We start from the raw sequence: 19,784 nt of genomic DNA on the forward strand, positions 1-19,784 counted from the left end.
AATTGAAGCTTGAAGCTGTTCAGTATTATCGAACAAGAGTAAATTCTCTATCAAAATCAACGCTTGGACTTTATTCGCATGGTTTTTCCTTTACCAATATAAAGAATATTTTGCCGTTAATGTCATAGAATGTAACTTAAAAAAAAAACAACCTAAACTAACATTTTAAAGTGTATGAATCGTAGTTTCATGAGCTTTATGCTGTCCTGCCTTATTACTGAGAGCCTGAAATCCAGAGACCAAATAGCTTTGTACTATAATCATGATCCAATTGGAGTGTAACTGAATTTGAATGTCTATCTAATTGGTCTGATTTGATTGTGCAGTATATTCCTGTGTAGAAACTGGATCTGTTTGTCTTCAGATGACAGTTGTTGCAAATTGTGACCTTGTAAATAACTAAACTGAAAGCAGCTGGCATTTTCTGTCAGACATTTGAGGGATGGGAGGATCTGCATATGTGATAGGGAGAATTTCTTTTTCTTTTCTTTTTCTTTGTCATTTTCGTTAGATCCGATTTATCTGATCTAAAGGAAATGAGAAGTGGGAATCGTTTAGTACGAGGCTTCATAAACGTCTGATGAAATCTGGACGACTCATTAAATCTTAAAAAGTTGAATAATGAGATTACTCAGTGTTCATTCATTACTTTAGACCTTCTTTATCAATGGAAACCAGCTGAAATAGGTCAAATTAAAATAACTTGTGCTCCACCTGCGCTCTGCACGGTGCAGACGCAACGCAGCCTCTTCTTCACCGTGGACGTCATTGTAAATGGCGGAAAAACACAGAAAATAGGCCACGAGTTTTAAAAGTTGGTCAGTTAAATTACTGAAGGCGTGCCAAAAAAAAAAATTACACATTGCAGCAACAGCAAATGTCGGGAATCGGGTTAATTTACGGACTCTAATCATTTAAAAGTACTTTAATCGTGACTCGGATGCGATACATAGGATGAAATCTTTTCACTTTTTTTATTTTTCATTTATTTCTCACAGTTTAGGAGAGAACAGAATCTCAGGAGTCACATTTTTTATTGTTTTATTTATTTTATTTCATTACATCCACTGAACAAAAGCTCCTGTTCAGTCGGTTTTACTTCTGTAACACTTTTTTTTTTTTTTACTGTGGTTTCTGTGGTTTACATCTGGCCATGATCCATTTATAAGCATTATTGCAGCAGTATCACAGTGCACTGTACAGGCCCATCCAAGCAGATACGTGGAAGGAAAGGGAGGGGTGAAGTAAAATAACTAAAGAAATGAGGAATAACTGCCTTGATCCAATTGTTATCTAAAACCCTCACCCTAGGCACTTGGTGTACAGTAGCTGTGAAATGACGAGAAAGAGAGAAAAAAAAAACAAAAAAAAAACGGATCCACAGCTCCCACTACCTTACAGCTAAAAAGCTTTGATCTGCTCTGGGCTCCGAGTTAAAAATAAACTAACTTTGTGATGAATCTTTAAGCCTGTGCAACGGTTTTTAAAGTGCCCATGGGGTGGGGTTTTGTGTCGATTTGGTATTTTATAATCCAGAAGTCGGGAGTTTACAATTTGTCCAAGTAGTTGTCGAGGGCCGGTATGCCCTCCTTCAGACCTTTGCGTTTCCTAATTTCACTGACGACTTGGAAGGGTCTACTGGTGACGTCGCTGGGATCGCCCGGGAGGATCTGCCAGTGGTCGAACACGCACTGAGGGAAGGCCTGGCCGCCAGTGTTACTGCGCAGGTCAGCTGTGAAACCTGAAGACGGACAAATGCGTAGGGAAAAATTAGTTTTTATTAATTAAAGTACCTTTATTGTACAGTTATATGATATTTATCATAAGAGAAGCTCTTGTCGTGTATCTGTTCACTGACTGACTATAGATATGTAGCAGTACTTTGCAAATATATTCACACTACTTGATGTTTTTTTCACATTTTTCTTCAACTGGCTTTCGTGCATCTTATTAAGTGTGTATGTGATTGACTGAGGAACAAATAATTGCAAAGTGGAAAGAAAACGACAAGTTGTTTGAAAGTTGTAAAACTAAAAATATGAATTTGTATTTGTAGGGTAGTGTTACCCCTTGAGGTAACACTACGAAGACAAGTTTTTCCACCTGTTTTGCAGACCTAAAACGTGAACTTTCTTTCCTGTTCTCTGCAAAATAGCCCGATCTGAATCAGACTGGATGGAGAGCGTCTCTGTAACACGAATTTTTAAGTCTTAAACCAGATACTCATTTGGATATATGCCATATGTCATTACGAATTGATCTAAACAACAATATTAGCTCTTGCTGTGAACCTCTGCCCCAATCTCCAGTCTTCTGCCCAACGCTCCCTGCTAAAGAAAAGAACCAAGCGTCACAGTCGGGTTGCTGTGTTCATGCCAGGGTGAAGCAACGGACTTCCTTTCCATCCAAATATAGCACCTTGCATGTGTAACACGTGGAGTTTAGCGAGCAATTTGGTGAACTTGAATTTATTAAGATGTAATGTACAAGAAACTCTGGTTGCAATGTCACATTTACTCTCACTGAGCTCAGATTCAATGCAATCTTGAGGCAGGATTCAGATAAAAGTGACCTACCAAAGGATTCATTGACTGGCAGGTACGCTTTCACCACAAACATGGGGGTTCCCATAACTTGGGATTCCTCGAAGACGTGTCCACGCTTCTTGTTTAACACGCCGTAGATCCCACCGACCACCTGCTCCGGGCACTGCACGGAGAGAAGGCACAGAAACGAGCGTACGATTGTTAAAGTGCCAAAAAATAAAAAAAAAAACCAACATGAAAATGTCAGCTGTGAAATACAAGGCGTACTTATTATAGCAATTACAATTATTCTACTCACATCTTCCATTATCAGACATTATTGTTGTACATATTTGTTGTAAGTTGTGGGGGGAGAGAGGCATTTTTCAAAAATAATCTACCTAAGCTGGATTTTGAATGCATCCATAACGTAGTTAACAGAAAGCAAAACATATTAAAAGGAACCTGGACGTCCAGAGTCGATCCCATTTAGGAGACAACTATGAGAAGACTGACTGAAATGTCTTTGACCCTCCAACATCCTACTTAACATCAGTAGTTGATTCTTACAGCTTCTTTGTCAACTTGTGTTTTTTCTGAATCCTTTTAGAGCCGATCTGATTCCTATCTCCATACCTGTATCTCCACAAGGTAAACCGGCTCCATGAGGCGAGGCTGCGCTGTGAGCTGGCAGGCGTACAGGACCTTGCGAGCGGTGGGGATAATCTGACCTCCACCGCGGTGAATAGCATCTGTGTGTAGCGTGACATCATGGATGTCAAATCGGATTGCGCGCATGTTTTCTTCACATAGTGCGCCCTAAGGGATGAGAACATCAGCAATTACCAGATAACTAATTACACACAGCAGAACTGTAACTAAACAGAAGAGACGACGGCACCTCTTTGGTTGCCCACTGGAAACCAGCCACCATGCTGTCCTTGATCTCATTGAGGTACTGGACTCCCTTTGTGATGTCTATCAGCAGATTGGGCCCGGTTCCATCGGGACCGAAGCACCAGATCTTCCTGGCCTCTGTCACCTCCCACTCGTATTTTTCGGCGAGGTAGCGCGCGCGCGCTTTGAGCTCCTGCCGAGCGGTGACCTCCCCTTTCTCGATGTCTTCGGCCAGGCCGTCCGGGAACGGACGGGACTTCATGAAGAGACGATTGTGCTTGTTGGGTGACTTGGACAAACACATCTGATCGGACTCCTCTGTCACTGTCTCTCGGTAGGACACCACCGGGTCGGATTTCTAAAACAGAGGAGAGGAGGAGGATCAGAGCACGTGTGGAGGTGCAACCGTACGACGACCAAATGAGGATTTTGGAGAGTCTACAGGTCAGGGGAGTCAAACTCATTTTCACTGTGGACCTTGTCAAGATCACGCATGTTCTCAAGAGCCAGTTGTGCTAGAATATCTTGATTAACAAACTGTTAAAATATTGACAAATGTCTCTGCATTCGATAACTGTTTCTTAAAAATAAATAAAATTTAATCTGTTCTCACACTGATCAGTCCCTCCAGGATTTCACAATTGTTTTTCTGTTTTTTTGCGATCAAAATCACAGATTTTGTGGTGCTAATTTTGAAAGAAATGCAAAGAATATTACAATATTTCACTTATGTATGACAGCAAATGTGACTTTTGTTACCGTATCGATCATCACTGACTACAACTTGACATCAAGTAAAAATGTGTCCGTAACAGTAAAAGTAGGAAATACTGCCACCTGCAGGTGGGAGTTAGAAGTCACTTATTATACACAATGCTTTTGACCATTTTTGCAGGAAATTTGCAGTAAACTCACAGTTATGCAGTAGCACAAACAAATACAGACGTATGTCAACTTTTGCGGGAATTTCTGTGATTGTGGAATTGCAAAAAACTGGGGGAACTGTTTCATTTAATTTGATAACTGGAGTCCAGAGGGCTAAATAATAAGCTTTGGCAGGCCGGATTTAGCCAAGCCTTGAGCTATAAGGGTTATGCTAATTTCCATGTAGGCAGTGTTTTGTGGAAACTGTAGAAAGAAACTTGCCTGAATATCTTCAAAAATATCTGTATACTTTTATATGAGAGAGCTAGGTTATGTAAACTTAAGAGTAGAAGTATATCATCTTTAGTTACTCGAATCAAATATTTTAATCTTCAAAATTTGTCAAAGGATCATCATCTTTCAACCAACATCCAGCATTCCTTCTCTGACTTCCTGAACGCCAAGAAAAAAAAAAAAATCTTCCTCCATCCACCTTGAGTGGAATGCAGGCATGGTCCTCCTCCAGGTCCTTGAGGCAGATTTCCAGGTGCAGCTCTCCCGCTCCAGCGATGATGTGCTCTCCGGACTCCTCGATGATGCACTGCACCATGGGGTCTGACTTGGCCAGGCGCTTCAGCCCCTCCACCAGTTTGGGCAAGTCTGCCGGGTTCTTGGCCTCCACGGCGACTCGGACCACGGGGCTCACACTGAACTTCATCACCCTCATGTTGTGGGCCTGAGGACAGGAGTCGTGAGTATTTCTCTATTGTTGTAACAGGAAGCTAATATTTACTGCAATGTTTATGTAAAGAGTAAAGACAAAAAAAAATAAAATAAATTAATATGTCACCTGTTCAAAGGTGGTAATGGTCCCAGTCTTAACCAGGAACTGGTCAACTCCAACTAGACCCACAATGTTGCCACATGGAACATCTTCAATGGGCTCCACATACCGACCCATCATCAGAATAGTTCTGCACAAGGACGCAAGTGAAAGAATAGGAACATTTACTTAACCGAGCCATGAAATAGTACGCATGAATCCTAAACTTTTTGGCATTTTCTTGTGATAGAGGCTTGTGAAAAGTTTACATAAAGTGGAAGGATAATTATAACTGTTTCTTAACAAATAAAAACCAGTGAAATGCTTTTTAGAACTATTTTTATTTTTATTTTTACAGCTATCAGCTGAAAATCTGCCCATTCTGCTTTCCAATCTCTGTCACGTTTAATACGCAGCATCAATTGAAAGCAGTCTTTAAGTTTTGGTGAATTGAATTCCAGTCTGGACTTTGACTGGAACGTTGAATCACAGGAATTTGCTTTGAGCTACTATTCGTATGTGTTGGGTTGTTGAATGTCTGGCACAGCTTCCCTATCTTTGTTAAAGAAACTCAAGACTCTTTTAAAGGTAAAAGGGTGAGTGCCAGGACATTAAGTCACATTTTAATGTAAAAAAAAAAAAAAATCTTCCATGTTAGTTTTGAACTACTTTTTGTAGTTAATTAAAGGCCTACAAACAATTTTGCAAGGCCGTGTATTTTATTATTCTTATAATTTTTTTTGCAACAACATTCTTACCTCTGGATCGGTTTAATGTACAGGTCTTCCTTTTTACCGGGCGTGAAGTTTGGCCCCATGATTCGAACCTTCAGGCCGGTGGACACGCAGCCAGAAAACACGCGTCCAAAGGCGTAGAAACGCCCCTTGTCACTCGTCGGGACCATCTTGGAAATATACATCATCAGAGGAGCCTTGGAATCACAGCTCTTGATACCTGACAAAAGGAGTTGAGACATGAGAGTCCAAATCTGATGAAGTCAAAGTAAAATGTAGTTAGTTATCGAAGCACTCTATGAAGCATTTCAAATGCTTCTAACTGAATGATGTCAATGTCTGACCCATGGCGGCCTCGTCGTCTCCCGGCCCTTCGTAGAGCAGCTCGCAGCGGTACTTCTGCGCCGTGACGGGAGAGGGCAGATGAATGGTGATCATCTGGAGCAGGGCTTCCCCAGCAGGAAGCCAGCGGCGCATCACCGCCTTCAGCAAAGGCTTCCCTTCCTTCTCCTTGTCCTCAGCGTCCAACTTGACGTCCAGCTTGTCGATCAGCTTGGCCGTTTCTTCCTTCTTGAAGTTCATGATGGCGTCGAACACCTGGAGTTGAAAACGACGACTGAGGAGTTAACTTTTGCTGGTCCATTTAGCCTCTGAAAACCTCAAACCTGCTTAATTTTCACCTTGAAGATCGGATCCAAAACAAGCTGGCAAAAGGTTCGAGGATATTTCTGACCGTCAGGACCGGAGGCCGTCTTAGTGAATTTGCCTGCAGACGGGTCAAAATATCTAGAGAACAAAACAGATCAAAACATTAGAAAGTATTCAGATCTAGTTAAGGATGTTACTAAAACAGATATATATTTTTCTCTCTCGAGTACAACATCTCCTTTTACTTTGCTGTAAAATGTTTTTTTTTGTGATGTTATGTAGGAGCAAAATGTTAGTTGCTGAGTGTGTTCATTTCTTAGTTCACTTCTTCTCACACCAAATGAGAGCAGGAAGACATCTATAAAAGATCACAGTAGTATCCTGCACCTCGGACAGCTTAACTCGTTCTATCGTAATGAGAGTATGAAGGACTTACTCTGTAAGTCTGCTCTTATTTTTATTTCTTTTTACCTGTCTCCCCACAGCTTCTTCATCATGTCCTCCACTTTTTTACACCTCTCTGCTGGCCCCTTCTGAGTGGCTCCTTTCGCTGCAAACTTAGCGACGTACATCTCAGCGAACTGCTTCAACGTGAAGGCCCAGCCGTGGAGGCCGGAGCCGAATCCAACCGTTCCGATGACGGGGTCAATCTGACGAAAGGAGTTACAAGATTTTTACCATTAGCTATTTATTTATTTATTTATTTTTTTTATGAAAGAAGTGCGTTGCTGTGGCGGCCGTGGACGGGCTTCACCATAATGTTCCCCATGGGTCCCCCTTCATCTTCTCCATAGGTGGAGATGATGACGTTGACGTTCTCCACGATGCGCTGAAACGTCTGGTAGAGCTCGTCCGGCTCCAGCTGCAGCTCCAGCAGGGCCCGGTCCATCTTGTTCATCATCAGGACCGGCTTGATGCGTTCGGCGATGGCCTGCCGCAGTACGGTCTCAGTCTGGACGCACACGCCTGTCCAGAGAGGTGAGAGAGAGGTGACTCTCTGCCCGCAGCCGGAGCGGGCTGCGGTTCACGTGATTACCTGAGACGCAGTCCACCACCACCAGGGCGCCATCTGTGACTCTGAGGGCAGCGGTGACCTCGGAGGAGAAATCCACATGACCCGGGGAGTCGATCAGGTTGATGAGGAAGCCGCTGCCGTCTTTACTCTGCTTGATGAACGCCAAGTCGTTCTCTTCAAGCTCGTAGTACAAGGAAATGGCCCTGAGAGGGAAATAATGCAAGACATGTCCATTGTACACTTAGGTCGATTTAGCTAAAAAAAAAAACTCAAGCTAAAACACCTTTAAACACTTCAGCTAATTTCAAGACAGACGGATTAGAGAAACTGACATATGCTCTGGATAAGTTGGAAACAGAAGGTGGGGGGCAGGAGAATATTTGATCCAAAGGGATTTTATTCATTTGTTTACTTAGAAAGGAATGATCTGTCTCAAATGTAACAGTGTCCTTTCAGTGTAAAGAGTATCAACAAAACAAAAAGTCCAGAATCAATATCATTGCATAAAAGTTAACATTAATTTGCCCGTCATCAAGTGAAATAAACATTTGATCCCCCTTTGTAGAAATACGGTTTCTACAAACTGGTCAGGTGCCAAAGGGGCAACCAGGATGATTGAATGAGTTAAACGTTAGCACAAACTATGCAGAACAGCAAACTGTCTCTTCCGGAGAATTATGATTTTTATTCGGGCTAACTTTTAACAAGACTTTTGCTTTTCGAGTGAGCTTGCAGCATTATTCCACCCAACACAAAACAAAACAAAAGAAAAACGTTGCTACCCATTCCCACTGAATGACTTGTTAAAGGATGATATTTTATTGTGTTGCATTTTATTTTAAACGTTTAAATTTCCAAGCTCAGATTTTGAAAAATCAAAGCAACAAAACAAAAGTTAGATTTCTCACAAACAAAACAAAGCAAATGGAGTCAGTCAAAATATGATAAAACAGGCTAAACATATATATATATATATATTTTTAACCTGAGTTATGTCTGTCATTTTCACTGTTCGGTGGAATCATTCATGATTTGATTTAAGCCATGTTTGGAACCACAGAGCCGTGTCCAGGCACACGTACGTTGATTTGATAGTGATGCAGCGCTCCTGCTCGTCTTTGCGCGTGTCCGTGAACCGGGTCTCCCCGGCCCGGGCCGAGGCTATGATCCCAGCCTTGGACACCAGCGAGTCGGTCAGCGTGGACTTCCCGTGGTCCACGTGGGCGATCACGGACATGTTCCTGATGTTGGACTTTTTGTCCATGATGGCCCGGATCTGATCCACAGTGAAGTTCACCTGTGGGGAGTGGGTCACATGTCACATGTTGCAATCATTTACGCGCAACCATGTTTCTATTTATGTCGCGTAGTCACGGCGTGCACAGCCGCTCCAGGCAGAGTTATAAAAAGAAAGACATGTCTGAAACTGAACCTAGGAGGAAAGAAGTGGTGGTGGTGGTGGAGGGAGGGTGGGTGGGTGCGGATTTAGCCTTGTGGCTGAAGCAACGAATCAGGAATTACTGAGTCACTATCCACATGCTGCAGCCGAACAGGTCGAGCTGGACCTCTTTCTAGAATCTCTCTGCTCTAGAGCTTACTACAGCTTTAAAACGTTTACCAGAAGAAGCACACAAGCCGTTACTGAAGCCAAGAAAACTATACAATGGAATTTGAAAATATCATATTACAAAAACGGACTGTTCTTACTACTGAGTTTGAACTAATGATCCTATATTGCATGCAGAAGGATGGATTTCCTAGATCCCAAGGTATGTCATGGTATTTGTAATAGGCTCATCTTGCAGTTTAAGAGGACTAAAAGCAAAATATTCCCACAGATAATAGTAGAAATAAAAGTACGGACGTCTATGCAACTAAAGAAGCCTTAGTTTGATACTTCATAAGCAGTTTATCTTCTGGTTTGGAAAGATTATAGACAAAAAAACAAGAATAAAATAAAATAAAATAAAATTAAGTTAAATTACAAAATCAAATCATCGCAATGGATATTCATAGAAATTACAAGTCATACCTTGGCACAAAATACGAGTTGCCAGATACTCAGAGTTGAGTATCTTGGGCAATAAATAAACAAATAATGAAAAAAGTGAAATAAACTATGGATCATGAAATGGAAGCCTTAATTAAATCAAATATATTACTTAACCAAGTATAATATATTGAAAAATAAAATAAAATGAAATACAGAGATGAACACAAAAATCCTTACTTTAATATGCAATATTTCCTGAATTTAATTTAGAGCGAAATTTGTACAAATAATGAAGTCTGACCCAGATGTAGTCCAAAAAATTACTCCACAAATATATACGATATCCTGTTTATTAAACGCAACAAAGCACATCTAGATGATTATAACTCATGATTAAGTAGACACAACGTTGTGTATCTCTCTTGATGACGTCTTGCTTTCGGCCTATATGTAATTTCATATTTTAACGCGATCACATTAAACAGAGTGACGCAGTCTCGTTTAATCCACCGTAATTCCTTAATTCACTAAACCCACGATTCGCCACACGTTTCACAGACATGTCAGCTCCGTGCGTTTTCCCTTTCTCCACCGCCCGACAGCATTTCTGCACTCCTGTCTGATATTAAAGGCTTTGCGGTGGACGTCACAGAGAGGCTGAGCAGGGCCGCGCAGTAAAAGGCCACAGCCCTGCTTTATCAGCCGGCTGCTGCGCATGTTGCAAGCGACCGCAGCCCGAGCCCTTATCTGGTCACACAACACCACCAAGCCCCCCGGCATCCATTTCCCACACCTGACAGGCTCCATCCAGGGCGGCTTGTTGCGCTGTCACCGTTATAAACCACGCGTGAAGGTTATTCCGTGGAGCCGCTCACAGACAAGGCTTTCGCATCTAAGTAATTATAAACGCAGGCTTTATAAAAAAAATAAAAATAAAAAAAGCCCCGTTTTCACACTCACCATGTTGGATTTTGGTCGTGGATCCTAGTACGTGACGGTTTATCGCAGCAGACACTGCCTATGAGGACAGGCAGTCCCGGTGGCGTGAGAGAAGAGACCGGGCTGCTGCTGCGGCTGTCGTTTTCAAGTGCAGGTGAGAAGCCGCAGCGGCAGGGGGCGCTGCTGCTCGGAGGTCCCAGCTCCGATCAGGTTTCTGTGTGCAGTTCACTGGGTTGACAGTCTCTGTTTGTTTATCCCGTTTAAAAGGAAAATTAGCAGCTCCCCCCCCCTCCCTCCCACGTTTTTTCAAAAGTAAAGTTTAAAAAAATAAATAAATCTGTCTTTGTGTGACTTGCAGTGTTTGTTTTTTGCCACATATAGCAAGCTGCAAGCAAAGATCAATTTTGGTCTCATTTGACCAAAACACCACACCACACTTTTGCTTCATTTCCTATCTGCCAGCATGCCTAGGTGGGCCCCATTTGAGGAAAAGGAGGGTAGACCAGATGGGTCCCATATGGGTTTGTCCGCGGGTTCCACGGTGGCCCCACATGGGTTTGCCCATGTAGGGCCACAGCCCACATGGGCCCGACATGGCAGTGGGCCCACATGGGTTTGCCCATAGGGCCACAGCCCACATGGGCCCGACATGGCGGTGGGCCCACATGGGTTTGCCCATAGGGCCCATGTAGGGCCCACGTAGGCTGTGGCCCTACATGGGCATTTCCATGTGGGGTCACAGTGGAACCTGTGGACAAACCCATATGGGACCCATCTGGTCTGCACTCCTTTTCCCCATATGGGGCCCACCTAGGCAAAGGCCAGATTTTTTTTATGTTTTATTTTTTTAACTGTCGTCTAAACAGAGTTTTAAGAAAGCATCTAAAGCACTTTGAATTGCCTTGTTGCTGAAAATGTGCTATATAAATAAAATTCTTACCTTACCTAAAGATACTTTACCTTACCTAAACCTAACTACAGATTGGTACAAGACTAAGATTAAGGAAGGAGAAAAGGATTTACAAATTACAAATTTACAAATATACAAATCCTTCTCTCCTCCTTAGTCTTCAGATTTCTCCATAAATATGTCCTTTATGGAAAAATGACAAGGGAACCTTCGAGTATATATGAATTTCAGGCTATAAAATGGCAAAAATGTGAGATTTATGCCATTTTCGCATTTAAACCTTAAATAGTTAGAGGGACATCTGATTAATACACATATATTGCTTTCTTTATAAATATACTTTATAATAATTTTCAGGGAGCCTCGATAGTGTCCGTAACTGGGTTGAAGAATTACAGTGACTTCATCTTGAAAAAATGACCAATAATAATGGACATTTAATGCCTGGGATGGGAAAATGTGTTTTTCCGATGCTTAACTCTGTCCTAAATGAGGAGGAATGTGCATACAGATAATACATTTTCATAAAAAAAATGGAAAATGTCAAAGTCCAATTCTCGCAGAATGACCTTATACTTTACTATACAGGTTGGTTAGGCAGAGAGACGGTAATTTAAAGCCACTGCTGCTCTGAATCGATAGAGTCAGCGGAGGTGGAGTCTGATCAAGTTGCGTCCTGATCGCCTCCTTTGGAGTTCAGTGACATTTGTGGGAGAAAACTTCGTCCCACTCTTCAACACTAATTGAAGAGAAAAGGTAAAGGATGGGAAAAAATTACTCCAGATAACATTACGCAATCTATACATTGGTAAAATGGAAGAAGACATTGAAATAGATGGATGAATTTGAGCTAAAACACATACTACGCTACTACGCACCCCATGTTGCAGCATGAAATCCTCCCATCCCTAGTTGAGAAATGTTCTGACAAACAAGAATAGACTAAAGTACAGCAGTCGACGTGAAGACTGCTGTCGTCGTGGTCACTTATTACTAACTTATATTTTATTCAGGAGTTATTCATTATTTACTGGCTGCCTTTGAAGGGAACGCAACACATTTAGCTACGAGCAGAAGCACAACGTCGCATGAAAGAGGCTCCATGTTAGCCATGATGGTGAACCATACGTGATGTCATGACCTATTTTTCAAGTTGAAGTGTTTATTGTGTTGCACATGTGCTCTAACGTATTTTTCACTATTTTCTACGTTTGCTTTTTGTAATACGAGGAAATACGTTTCAGGCACTCACCTGGTTTTAATTTCAAATCAAGGCTCGGAACCAATTGCGTGCTTCAAGGATTCATTATGGCAGTTTTCTGTTCCCGTCTGTTTAGTGCTGCACTGTGAAGCAGCTGCAGTTGATGTGAGAGTTTCCCACCAGCAGAGGGCAGACCAGAACTAAACATTTCACAGAGGTTCCCAAAGAGGAAATGGGACGCAAGATTAGCAACCAGAGATTTGGTATCGTATGCCTGTTTTCAGCAAAAGATTTTGGAGATTTTGTTTTCTTATCTAACCCAATCTGTTACAGATAAAATAGGTAAAAAGATGTCGACAAAATTAAGACAAAAAGTCAGAATCAATACATTTATCAGTGAAAACATTTTGAGAACCTTTTATTTTGAGTAAGTATTCCTATTGACTGAATTAGAATCACAAACATTAATTTACATTAGTTTAGATTTTGTATAGTAGACCAATAGAAAGTAGTGAGAGATATAATATATTTTTAAATGTCTTTTCAAAGAAAATCTGTGGACTGCATTTCTATTCAACTGCTTAATGCTCTAATAAATAATAAATATTTCCATGTCTTGCCAAGGTCAGTCAAGCTGGATGCTAATATTGTTTTATATTTCTTGGAAAATATTCTGAACTCTATTAAGGTCTAGACTTTGACTATGCCCTTCTAACACATACATAATTCTGTCTTTAGGTTTAGGGTCGTCACGCAGTTGGAAGGTCAACATCAGCCCCCAGTTCAAGTCTTTCAAAGCCTTTCACAAATTTTCCTCCCTTGATTTTGGAGGTAGGTCAGAAATATCTATTTGGTCTCATCTAACCAGATTTATGGTAAACAGCAATCAGGACTACTATTAGGATGAGATTAAAATACACAGACTCTATTGACTGTTCAATGCTCTGGATTTTATCTAGGGGTATCAGAATAAAGAGGATGTGATACATATGGTAAGCACTTCTAATTACCACCGTGTTAGGTGTAAATTTAAATTAAAGTAAATTTATAGTTCTAATGCAATAAAATGTGCCAAAGGTCAAGGAGAGGGAATGGTTTGGCAAGGCATTACATCAAATTCAAGTGTTATTGCTCGTGGTTTTATTAGATTTTACAGATAAAAACCACACAAGACTTGAGAAACATGATTTATCCACACAGTTTTTATTGCAAAAAGGGAGCACAAAGTATATTAAGTTTCTGTTTTGAACAAATAGCCAACCAATATGTGGTCATTCTGACCAGTGCAGCTGGGCTTCTCTTTACCCCTCTGCAATATCGGCGCACACTGGATCACGCCCTCCACTTGTGCAGCTGACTTACCAGCAGAGTGATTCATGGAGCCAGAGCCATGGGTTTGCAGGTGTACTCTTTCAGTCAAGATGATGAAGAGAGATTAGTCGTTATCAAACGGAGTGGCACGTTTGCGAGAAAGCCTAGCAGATATTGCTGTGTTTATGCGCAGCTGGTGGCACTTAAAAAGTCACGCTACCGCTGCTGCTGCTGGTGCTTTAAGTGCAAACAAACGTTCAAGCGAGCTCCAAAATGAGACAAAATCTCCTGTCATCACACGGGATGAAAGGATTAAGATGAGCAAAAAAGAAAAGCATTAAAAGAGATTTAAAAAGAGGTTCACGCTGTGTCCAACTAAGCCAAATAAATATTAAGGTACATTGCGTAAATCTTAGGCAAATATTCGTTTTAACCGATGACACATTGTTATTTGTTTAAGAATAAATTAATGGTAGCTCCGTTTTAAAGCAGTGTGTTGTTTCTCCTGACTGTAATTTCTTTTTTCTTCAGTCTCATTTGTGAACATGTACTGTATAGAGCCTAATATATATAACCCTAAAACCTCTTTACATTTTATCATTAGTATATTTCATTGGGATTTTACAAAGCAATGCTGAAGAAAAGCATCCCAACAGCAGCATGCCCTTGCCTTGATTTACACGAGGATTGTTTGTGAAGTTGGATGTGCAGCTTTAGTCATTCTCCATACAAAGCATTTTGCATACAGGTCAGATTTTATTTTGGTCTTATCTGACCAGAGCACCATCTGCCACAGGTTTGCTGCATGGTTTGCAGCAAGCTATAAAATTCACACCTTTTGTGACTTTCAACAGTGACTTTTCTTTTTTGCCAAATTTGTCCAGATTTGTAGAAACACTTCTCTTTCCTCTCTGTGTTTGTGATGTAAAAAGCATAAAAAAATAAAAAATATGTAGAAAACAGTGCAACCATCGGAAGTCCACTCGCTCATTTAGCTACAGCCCGAGTAGTCATGAGACATCTCGGAGAGTTCAGAGATCAGAACTCCATCTGGTCCTTGTGATGCTGTGGCAGAAGTTTCTGAAAACTTCCTTTTCTCCAAAGCTCAAAACCCAAAGGTGGTGACCCTTTCTGGCTGTCGCTGTTTGCTGATGACGATTGATTGCATTCTCGCTGGACAAAGACACTTCCAGTTACCAGCTGGCAGCTGATATGGCTTTCAGGATTTGGTAATGGTGCAAGCATGAATGCCCCTTCGTAATAAAATATCTCTAAGGATTCTAAGTTCACTTTCCTCGGAGCTGGTGCCTGCCTTTCCCCGGAAAAATTGAGCCGAGCTTTGGCAGAAATTCATAAAACGCAAAAAATATTGTTAGATTTTGTTCACTTTTCTTCTACCCATCCTCTTGGTACAATCTTGTATTGGCTTCTTGCTACTAACTTCAGTCATACTGCAGACTCATTACTAACCTGTGGCAAGTGTTGGGTGCAGTGCTGCTTCTTTGGTTCAGACCGACCCATTTACATTTTTGCACACAGACTGAGTCAGTCAAACAGTGAGAGAAATATAAACTTTTTGTGTAATAAAGATAGGTATCGAAAGACTTATTTTAGTATTCAGTAGTCATAGCTGCAGGAATCGTGTATAAAGGACATTACAAATCAAATCTATTATTATTATTATTATTATTATTATTATTATTATTATTATTATTATTATATATATGTTTAATAAAAGGGACATGAGACCGCAGCCTTGAGGAACCTCTCATTTGATTTGTCTTCCCTCAGATGTATAATTTCCAAATGTCTGTGAATAGTCCCATACTGCCAAATAATATCTGAACCAAATTTGTTTACATCATCTGTAATATATAAGTTGCATCACCAATAAAAAAAAGCATCTTTTAAGCAACTTGTGGGCATCATAAATAATTTCTCTCAAAAATACAGCATGTAAATAATCTCAACTCTGGAGGCACAAATAAGATGTTTTATTCATATTGTCATTGAATTATAAATCTATCCTTTTAAACTCCTGAACATAGATGTGAATTCTCTCTCTGTAAAAGTCTATAAAATGCATTAGTCTGTTTTCAGGAGGAAGCATGCCATGTCTTAAAGGCTGCATTAACACCTACGGCTTTTTAAACCTCGAAGGCTGCAGACGCTTGACGAGACAACGCGCCGCTTCTTTATTAGCAGCAGGTTCAGTCTGGTGGGCACAGAAGACGATAGGATTATAGTAAGAGAATGTCCACAAAACAGATTCTGCTATTCCAAATGTTGCGCTATGTGTTATTGTCCTGGGCCAGGTTTCTGCACGAATGGAGTAGCACGTACCTCTGCTGCATAAGATAAGAACAAGTTTGCATGCATCTTGTTTTCATGAATGATGCCTGGATGCTATGCTGACCTGGCATGTAAAAAAAAAATTATAATTTTATGAGGTCTAAATTTGGGATTGGATTGGTTAACAGGTGCATAAAAATGAGGCTTATTGTTGATGAAGTGTTGAGTCGTCCTGACAGGTTTGGAGGAACCTGGAATCCAAATGCAAAATGCAAAATTGAGTTTTTTAGGCTTTATATCATGCTATAATGTTACCCCTTCATCAAAAACATCAAGTGCTATAGTGATGACTTCCTGAAAGTGGAGTTTCAGAAAGAGCAGGAGTTTTTAAAGAGCCCAATTTCAAGGTATTAAATTACGAAGTTACATTTCTTTTAAGTCATATTTAATGTATGTAACAACCAAAGATAACATAGTTAAATGATTGCAATATAAAATACATAATACTGCCCCTTTAATAAAGAAAGAAAGTAGGACAGACAGTAAGAAAGACAGAAAGAAAAGCAGAAAGACGGAAAGAAATGTGAAGATGCAATAATGTGAATCACTTTCCATCATTACCTCATTATTCTCCTAATAAACCATTCTTTTAAATCTCACCTTGTATCCTCCATGATGTCTTCTGCTTGGAAATCGTTACTTTAAGATCCTTACATGAATAAAAAAAACTCACCTGGAATACCTGCTTCACACCACACGGTTACCGTCCTGTTTCAACCGCGAGAACCTCGAAACCACTTCACTCCTCCTGCCGGCCAAACACCAACAGACGAGCAAGACCCACCAAAAGGTGTATTTATTACCTTACAATCCTCCTCCTCACCGTTCCTCAGTGTCTCGTGGAAGGTGATTTACTGCAAAACCTGACCATGAAACAAAATTACAAAAGATCTGTTATTGCCCAAGAAAGCCTTTTCGCTTTCGTGTTTGAGCGTTGCTACATGTGGATCAAAAAGCTTCGACACAATCTGGTCTCGGTGGAATTTAACATCTGCATCTTTTAGCCTGAGCCGTATTTCGCACGAGGTTAAAGAGGACCAATAAGGATGTCATTGTGCAACTGGGTCACAAAGAGGTGGGAACAATCCACAGCATTATACATACCCCATTACACACTGAAGGCAGTCACCAATAATTTATATGGGACAACTACGACTAAACTGGAGGTTTTTCAATATAGATGATAAGACTGAAACTTGTATGAGAGGCTGGCAGTAACACAGAAGATGCTGCAGAAATTCTTGCCAAGCGTTGGTTGTGTTCGACGTGTGCAAAAAAACTGAAAGGGGCTGAAAAACGAAACATCCAACCCTTGTAAAATCTGACATTTGGTGGAAGAAGCAATGAAGTTGTGTCTTGGTCTGATGAAACTAAGCTGAGATTTTAGGCTGCAGCTTGAAAGGGTAAATGTGACACCAACAAAATTACAAATTAACAAAAGAAACAACACGGTAAACTAGTGAGGGGCAGAGTTATGATCCAGGATTAGTTTTTTGACGGAGCAACAAAAACCTTTCTGCTGAAAAGGGTGAAGACGGAGAGGGAGTTAATTTTTTAAGAACACATTTAAATCAACAAGAGTATCGTCGGGAAATTATAGTCCAGAGCTAGACTCAACAAAATATCCAGTAGATATATATATAAAAAAAAACAAAAAACAAATGCTGATATGATTTATTACATCACAGTCTTTTTACAGCACAATTGTATCCTTTTATTGATCTTAATCATGGGTAATGCCTCTTGGCCCTGATTGTGACTCACATACTGCAGGACACAATAATGTACAATTAAAACATGACGTCACATCCATTAATGCACATTTCACATTTCAGCTATCAAGAAAACAGGTTTGAAATGACTTGGTTCCATCGTATCAGCACGTACTTTGAATCTCTCTAATCTCCAGTTGGAACAACAATAAAGATAACAAAGTGCCTCTGCAATGCTAGGAGGCCTATTGCAGGACAGATAACGAGCTCTCGGTCATAAATAAATCTAAATGTAACTAATACAGTTAAGAAGGTGGAGTGCTTTAAATACTGAAGTTCTCATATTGGATTCATACGTCGACCTCGCCTTGCTCTGCGTATGACTTCTTCCATGAAATAAAAATGAAGCTTTCACAGCTGGTCCAGAATAAAACTCTCAAGCATCGAGCTCTCCAAGAATTAATTTGAAAACGCCTTTACACCGTAATCTGACCCTTTTGAATATTAGAAACTCCTTTGGTTGCATTTCAACTCTGCAAAGTCCACATGAGAAAATTATATTTTTCTGTCCAACAAATCTTCTACAGAGGACTTCATTCTTATTTTACACACACACACACACACACACACACACACACACACACACACACACACACACACACACACACACACACACACACACATATATATATATATATATATATCTTATGTTTTCCTTTGTGATGTCTTCAGTGCAGAAAATTACTCTCAAAGAGTCTCAGCAGAAACTTGTGCTAAATCCAAGGTTTGTGTACGTGTGAAACTGAAAATAATGGTTTGAAAAGTTTCAAAATTGTTTTGTGCATTTTTTTTTTGTGCATTCACATCTAGGCCCATTTTGAGAAGTGATGGTGTCCAAACAAAAAGAAAATCATAAAAACAAGACGAGAACACAGAAGATCTTGTCTTTGTCTTCTTTGTGATATAGAAATAGTAAAAAAGGTATGTGATGAGAAAAGAAAATTACTATTTTTTTTTAATACAGAACATGTTTTTCCCAAAGGTGTAATCATGTGTTGAAGTTCGAGCTGCAGTAGTGTGTTGTGTGTAATTTTTCTGAGAAGTACAGAAAGGTTTGATGGGAACAGCCCGATTCTCCTGTTGATAATAATGAGATATGTCTTTGCAAGCCTGCATGTTCTTCTTGTGTTTCTCCTTAGGGAACACGTTATGTAATGTAATTTGACTTATGCTGTGCATGCTTAGCGAAAGCACAACACAGATGTTACTTAATAATGGCAGTAAAGATAAGCAACAAGGTGGCACTGAGCGTTCATGCCATACAAATACAAAACAGAGTAGATGGAAAAGGACAAATAATTTAAAAAAGCACTGATTTAAATCTGTCTTGAATGCTGCCTTCGAGGACGAAGCTCCCCTTTGGAGCCACAGTTTCCGATTTTCTGCAACCCACAACTCAGCACCTTAAGACTAGTCAGAAGAAATTAGCAAACATCTGGTGGAACTAAGCTGCTAAGCCCATTATAGGAGCTACTTGTCAGTGAAACTATGTTCAAAACTTTGTTAAAGGGTTTGTAGAGGGGCAATGTTGTGATAACTTCCTGAAGTGAAGTGAGTGTCAGATTGGCCCTCTGTTTCTTAAAGAGACAGAGGGCCAATTTCAAGGGGTTAATTTATGAAGTCAAATTTCTTTTAAAGAATCATCTGTAAAATCATCCGTTAGTGACGTTTCATACACTGATTCAGTTTCTGACAAGGCATTAGTCACTTTTGTCAACTTTTATCCTTTAATCATGCCTTACTGTTTACAACGTTTCCACAGTTTGATTATTAAGTGTGTTTATTAATCATTTATAAGGG

The 19,784-nt window shown here is 40.3% G+C and overlaps 1 protein-coding gene across 1 annotated transcript; it reads right to left on the reverse strand.

Annotated features, from left to right (window-relative positions):
- Window positions 1-1,029: 1,029 nt before the first annotated feature.
- Window positions 1,030-10,650, reverse strand: LOC106908645 (elongation factor 2b). The gene is made up of 14 exons (XM_014974792.2): window positions 10,460-10,650; window positions 8,589-8,803; window positions 7,528-7,709; window positions 7,246-7,457; window positions 6,963-7,141; window positions 6,524-6,629; window positions 6,188-6,440; window positions 5,868-6,063; window positions 5,137-5,260; window positions 4,780-5,022; window positions 3,427-3,780; window positions 3,162-3,344; window positions 2,577-2,709; window positions 1,030-1,741 (listed from the first exon to the last, which is right to left on the reverse strand). The coding sequence occupies exons 1-14, from the start codon at window positions 10,460-10,462 to the stop codon at window positions 1,548-1,550; spliced, it is 2,577 nt and encodes an 858-aa protein (XP_014830278.1). The 5' UTR covers window positions 10,463-10,650; the 3' UTR covers window positions 1,030-1,547.
- Window positions 10,651-19,784: the final 9,134 nt, after the last annotated feature.

Source organism: Poecilia mexicana, unplaced genomic scaffold, assembly GCF_051168715.1.
Source record: "Poecilia mexicana isolate PSO_F unplaced genomic scaffold, ASM5116871v1 scaffold_17, whole genome shotgun sequence".
NCBI classification, from domain to species: Eukaryota; Metazoa; Chordata; class Actinopteri; order Cyprinodontiformes; family Poeciliidae; genus Poecilia; species Poecilia mexicana.

Bases quoted from the DNA above. Each gene is read 5' to 3' on its own strand.
- LOC106908645 (XM_014974792.2), bottom strand. The intron at 5,261-5,867 runs GTAAGAATGTTG...GTCCTTGTGCAG, and splicing joins TACATTAAACCGATCCAGAG to AACTATTCTGATGATGGGTC. The intron at 1,742-2,576 runs GTAGGTCACTTT...GTCCGTCTTCAG, and splicing joins GCCAGTCAATGAATCCTTTG to GTTTCACAGCTGACCTGCGC.